The sequence below is a fragment of the Rhincodon typus genome, chromosome 27 (genome assembly GCF_021869965.1).
Source record: "Rhincodon typus isolate 14 chromosome 27, sRhiTyp1.1, whole genome shotgun sequence".
NCBI lineage: Eukaryota > Metazoa > Chordata > Chondrichthyes > Orectolobiformes > Rhincodontidae > Rhincodon > Rhincodon typus.
The window spans coordinates 24,329,376-24,335,245 of NC_063358.1; the positions used below are offsets into that span (position 1 = coordinate 24,329,376).

The 5,870-nt window shown below is 36.1% G+C and overlaps 1 protein-coding gene and 1 long non-coding RNA gene across 4 annotated transcripts in view; one reads left to right on the plus strand and one right to left on the minus strand.

The window, feature by feature from the left end:
* The first annotated feature begins 6 nt into the window (after positions 1-6).
* On the plus strand, positions 7-3,353 carry LOC125486226. Its single transcript, XR_007264916.1, has 2 exons — positions 7-983; positions 3,106-3,353. It is a non-coding gene; the product is annotated as an uncharacterized LOC125486226 (long non-coding RNA).
* Positions 3,354-4,255: 902 nt separating this feature from the next.
* Positions 4,256-5,870, minus strand: part of LOC109936649 (protein argonaute-1) — a 127,317-nt gene continuing 125,702 nt past the window's right edge. For 2 of the 3 annotated variants that reach the window (XM_048612843.1, XM_048612842.1), the window contains exon 14: positions 4,256-4,400. In XM_048612843.1, the coding sequence (XP_048468800.1) occupies positions 4,271-4,400 (130 nt within the window). In that variant the 3' untranslated portion in view covers positions 4,256-4,270. The remainder of the gene's footprint in view (positions 4,401-5,870) is intronic. The other variant, XM_048612844.1, reaches the window with a different exon arrangement.

Below are 5,870 nucleotides of genomic sequence, written 5' to 3' on the forward strand. Positions count from 1 at the left end.
CTAAAATGTCAGAGTAGGGTCAAGAAGATTAGGCTAAACATTAATAGAACAATTTATGAAATGGTAGCACAAGGTTTTCTATGCTGAGTCATCAACCCTTGGCATAGACCTTTGGGTAGAGAGATAAAGGGAAAATCCTGGAATCATTTTAGAAACAAGACAATGCAGCAATATTGGAATGTTGGCAAGCAGTAGATGGATTAACTTGGATGGGTCAAATGGCCTCCCTCATCCTTGAGCGTGAGACAGAAAGAAAAAAAAAACTCAACTAAGCTGTCTCACTTCAATGTTATCTAACAATTTCTACTGGAAATTCGTAGATAGATGAATGTTGAAGACTGGGCAGAAAGACAGCTTTGGTCTTGGTTGTGACACTACCATGTTAGGGGGGTGCCTGTCAGTACTCCCTTTCTAAGATCACAAAGCACTTCAATAATTGCAAAACTGTACTCCAATAAGGAGCCAATACCATCAGAAAAGGAAGGAAAGAAGGTGAAAATATTGTGATAAAATTCATTAGAAAAATCATTTGAATTCATAAATAGATTTAACTTAAAAGGTTTGAAAATATAATCACAGGTCATAGTCAGTTATTACTCTAGCACACCAGATGTTCCCTCTTGCTAAAGCTGCAGCAGCTGCACAAATACCTGATAGTCATTTTCTCCTGTTGCAGATGTAATTAAGAGGTTTAAAATAAGGTTTATTTTTGGATTTATTGCACTTCATATAGCTCCCACTAGGCTTTTTCAACATTATATTTCGTGCTGATAATGCAGGAACGCAGCTTCATTTCATTCTGTAACCAAATATAGCTTCTATATCCTGACATTATTGTATGCATAATGAGGATCTACAAAAAAAAACAGGACTGTACTGATATATTACCTTTCATGACTTTGCAGAATTCGTATTCTGAAGGGGGTCAACATTCAAACATTATGAACATTACCCAACTGTGACCCAGATTAAAGATACACTAAGTTAGTGCCATTAAATAATCAAGACTGGAAGAGAAAAATTAGCTGTGCACATGCCAACATGTTAACATTTGTTTAGGTATATTTTAAAATTGCGCTCATTTGCGCTGCAGTGAATGCAGATTCATTACTAAATAGCCAATTGAAATGGTGTTCTGAAAGGGAAGAATGCCACTTTAATTACTTTGACAGTGGAGATCATTATCGTTAACAGTCATGAACTCATACTTATTCCAAATGTTCAAGTTTCATTACATTCAGAGAAAGAACCGATTCAAACTATTGTTTTCTCTTGTTGATTCAGCTCCTTCTTGTCGCTTGAAATAATTAATTGTTGCTGACACTGCACATTTGAAAGGGGAAGAGAATATTTAAAACTATAACGTAAACCAGGGAACCATTTAGTTCTAATTTACAAACAAATCTTTGTGAAACATTGATAAGTCGAAAGATAACTGTGTACTCTGGTTGGAGATTAGGTCAAACAGAAAAGCAATTAGGAATTGAAGCTAAAAGGACAGTTATTGACTTGATTTTGAATTTTGATTTTATGGTCATGTGTACTGAAATACAGTGAAAAGCTTTGTTTACAAGTGGTACAGGAAGATCACAGCAACCAAAGGATGCACAGATTAAAAAGACTTTAGAGGCATATAGGTTACATTATTTGATGCTAGAGTGCATGAATAATCCCTGTGGAAGGAAATAGTGTGTGTTTGTGTGGTGGTGGTGGTTGGAGGATTCAAATAGGGCTTGACTATGATGCCTAGGTGGTTGAATGGCCAACCAGGGATTGTTGTTAAAGTTCATACACCAACAAATTCCAGGATGCTTTCAGTGTGACTGGGACTGGTTTCAATGACCTCAAGCGAACAAGGCATGAGAAAATTGTTAAGGGAGAAAAATAATTTTAGCAAGCAAATTTCAACGGACCTACTTGATGCTACACACTGGAACGGTAAGCAGAATCTCGCTAATAGTTGTTCAGACAATGTCAATCAACCTCTCCAGAAATGGAATTTCTGAAGGAGAGTCTAGGCCCGAAACGTCAGCCTTCCTGCTCCTCTGATGCTGCTTGGCCTGCTGTGTTCATCCAGCTCTACACCTTGTTAATACATTCTTAGTGTTGTATGTAAATTATTTTTAGAACTTTTAACAGCAAGGTTAATATTTTTGTTTAGATAGCCTTCATTTCTGTTTTACATTTTTAATTAAATCTTCCCCTCTTTATTTCTATACTAGGATGGACTCTTTTTTTCTCAGTTATTCCTGTTTCTTTCTCAATCCTTGATAGTGTTGATCACACAGGTCCCAAATGTCTTGTTGGTCACTCTACATCCTCATCAGCTCACATGCTCAGCAAGTTAATTGCACAAAAGCATTTTTGAGCTGATGGTGCAGAAAAACTGTACCAAGTAGTGTTCATTACAAAATGGGTACTGTAGCAAGACAATGTTTGAATACTACATTCAACTGTCCATGTGAGGCACCAAAGCATAATAAGTAAGTCAACACTTCTTCCTAGCATTACTAAACATGAACAACCTCCAGCCTCTTTGCATTCACTGGAATTCCATTATTATTCCAAAAATATTGATTACAAATTGTGATATAGAAATGTTACCCAGTAAGGCAAGTTGTCTTGGACACTTAAACCAAGTTTAATAAATGTTCTCATTTTTTTTGGTATCTTATCCTGTTACAAAAACATTTTAAAATGCATTTCATGAAATAATTTTTGAAATACAGTTATTGTTATTATACTGGGAAAATGATGCTACTATACTATCAGTATTGTCTCATGAACAGTAATGGTTAAATATCCAGTTGGCTGCATTTGCTCATACCATATAGCGTGTGCAGAAGACTTTAGCGAGATGTTTGTGTACGCACTCTTGCATGTGATCCTTGAAAAGTGTCCACATGCACGCTTTTACAACTGGGATGGCTGCCAATTGTAAAAATGGCATTCCTCCCATTTGATTGTTGTCATTTTGATTTCAGTAGCAGGCTCAGTGTAAACAGTGTTAGTGAATGATGAATGATTCTGACTGCCAAATCCTCATAATTTGGAAGAACAATTAATTTTACACCCTGAGAATAAAAATGTCACTGATTGTTTCAGTAACTAAAGAAATACAAAGATGGTGGTGGAATTGTGAGGCTGGCATCTGGACATGATCCAGCACAGGCAAATGGCAGTCCATAGCAATCCCTCTTCAACCAGACCATGAGGAAGACAACGAGGGAGGCAAAGGAGACAATATCAGGACCGAGGAGGAAAGTGCTGAAGCAAAGGAGATGAAGACAAAGACCCCCTCCATCCCCCATTTTTTCACTCCGCCCAATAAATCCTATTTCCATATCACTGCACATATGCATTGTGGCCTTTGTGTATGCTATCATTGAAATTTTACGAAATAACACAGTGGGTGTGGAACTGAGTGAATGCACAGGAGTTTCTGGGTTAGTGCGCATATGCAGTTGCTGATGCCAACAGACAGTGCCTAACCAGTTTATGTAATTGAGGGAGTAACGTCACCACATAGAACAAAAGAATTGCTTTTGTTCTTTGACAAAGTACCCTGTATTTTTAACGTCCATCTAAACTGGTAGGAACATAATTCTATTATTCTCTTGATAAGATTTCTGTTTGGAAACAAAATGTCAGCATAAGTTTCTGATTAATGTGGGTATGTCAAATATTATAGTTTGATGTGTATTCATTATATGTGCTAACGAGCTGTACAGACCACTCTAGACAGAGATCACTTTGTTATATATTCAAAATATTAAAATAATTTAAACTGTAAGTTACTCACTGAAAGTGACAAGCTCATACCAATCTACAGACTTCCTCAGTCAAATTAAGCTCAGCAACCTCAAGTGAAATTCAGTTTCGGAAGGAGCACAAAATGTGGAGGCAGCAAATTGTTTGGATATTAATACACTTAAATTTTTCTTTGCACTGTGGAGAAGGTAATTGGGTGAACTATATAAAAGATGGTTGATTTGTTCACACTTATTTCATTCTGCAGAAGCTGTATTTAGTCATAACAATTAGACATTTTTGGGTCTTAATGGGATAGGCCATTTAAACACAGTTATATATAGCAGTGGAATATACATGGTGAACACATGTTATAATTACTCCAATCACAATAAACTAGACCATTTAATTTGCCATAAACACATGTACACTAAGATCACAAGAAGCACACTGCCCCAGGGCTTATACAAGTTTTCTTTCCTTAACACGTAAAAGTCAGATTATGTTTCACTGACAATTATTACAGTACATAACTTGACATCCTAAAGTACAAACTTACTGCCGTTATGGAGGGTTTCTTGCCATCACCAGCTGGTGGGTGTGTGACATCTGCGCCCAAGAAGATCACAGGCTGCTGGAACACAGCTGAACTGGAAGGAAACAGGTGGAAATCCTTTTCTAAACTTCACTTACATAAAGTGAATAAAGTATTGAAAGCACTGAATACCACTACATCATTAACACAACATCAAGTTAAGCTTTTTTGTAGAACATACGACTAAACAATTTATCTTTTACAGGTTTTTCTTAAATTCCAAAAGCAGTAAACATGCCATATTACCAAAATGCACAGGTTATGTTAATTATTAAATATGACCACTTTGATTTCCAACTGGAGGAGGATTAAATGATTCAGTAAAGATTTCAAATTATTATGTGAAAGGCTTCAATTTGATATACTCTGCCAAATTGCCATTTAGCATTTTTTTTACAGAAATCAAAACTCTTGCTATTGACAGTTGAAACAGATGGAAATCCTGGTCTTGATTTTCCTTTCAAGATTTTATCATTATCCAATAGTATATACGCCATTGGAGATAATCCTTCAGTGTAAACATTGTGGATTGAGTTCTAGTTGGCATCAATAAATACAGATAAGTCTCTCCATTACTATTTCTAGATTGTGTAGACTGTCTCACCATCACCCTCTTGAACAAAACCAAGCTCACAATGCAAGAGCTACTGCAACTGTTTGCTGTTGCTGTATTGGTCCAACTAAGCACATATATTGCTGAATTCTTCAATTTTAAGTGGAACACTAAACACAAAATCATTGTATGATCAATTTATTCTCATCCAAAATCCCAGAATTTGCTTTTCTACTGTTGAAAATTGATCTGTAGTTCAGTGTATAAATGGGAAGTACTACAATACAGTTTGCAATTAGTGGATTTAACATGTAAATCAGATTTCATTTGTAAATTTAGCCATAACTTCCTAGGACAAAGCAACTTGTATCCTCGGCAGCCAGACTTTACTGTTTGGGGGTATTTTTTTTTTCTTACACCACCAGCAGATGCTAACACTTTTAAAACTTTATTCAAGTTTCATTCAGCTCAATTTTGGACCAGAAAGGATATGGTAGGGCTATTACTTTGCAATAAAGCACCAATCTACTGGTTTTGATTTGGGATAGGTTGAGGAAGAAAGCAGTAACTGAAGGTGAGAAACAATTCTCCAGTAGGGAAAAGGGAAACACTGGAGAGTAAGCGTATCTTTAGCACCTTCTGCCAGCAATTTGAGTGGCATTTGAAAATTTGCAGAAATGGTACATAGCACAGATCACTAAAGATTTATGTAAAAGAGTACAATCCTATTACATTGTGGCTTTTGTTGAATTGCTATATTGCAATTTAATAAATCAGCTACCCACTGAATTACAATATTGCAATTGAATGGGTAGCTGATTTATTAAACTGATTGAATAGGTCAAAATTTATTTTTATGTGCTTCTTATGTGCCTGTGTTTCCTAGATCAAATTCTAGAACTTTACCCATCTTTCTATAATTCCGGAGATAGTAGGAACTGCAGATGCTGGAGAATCTGAGATAACAAGGTG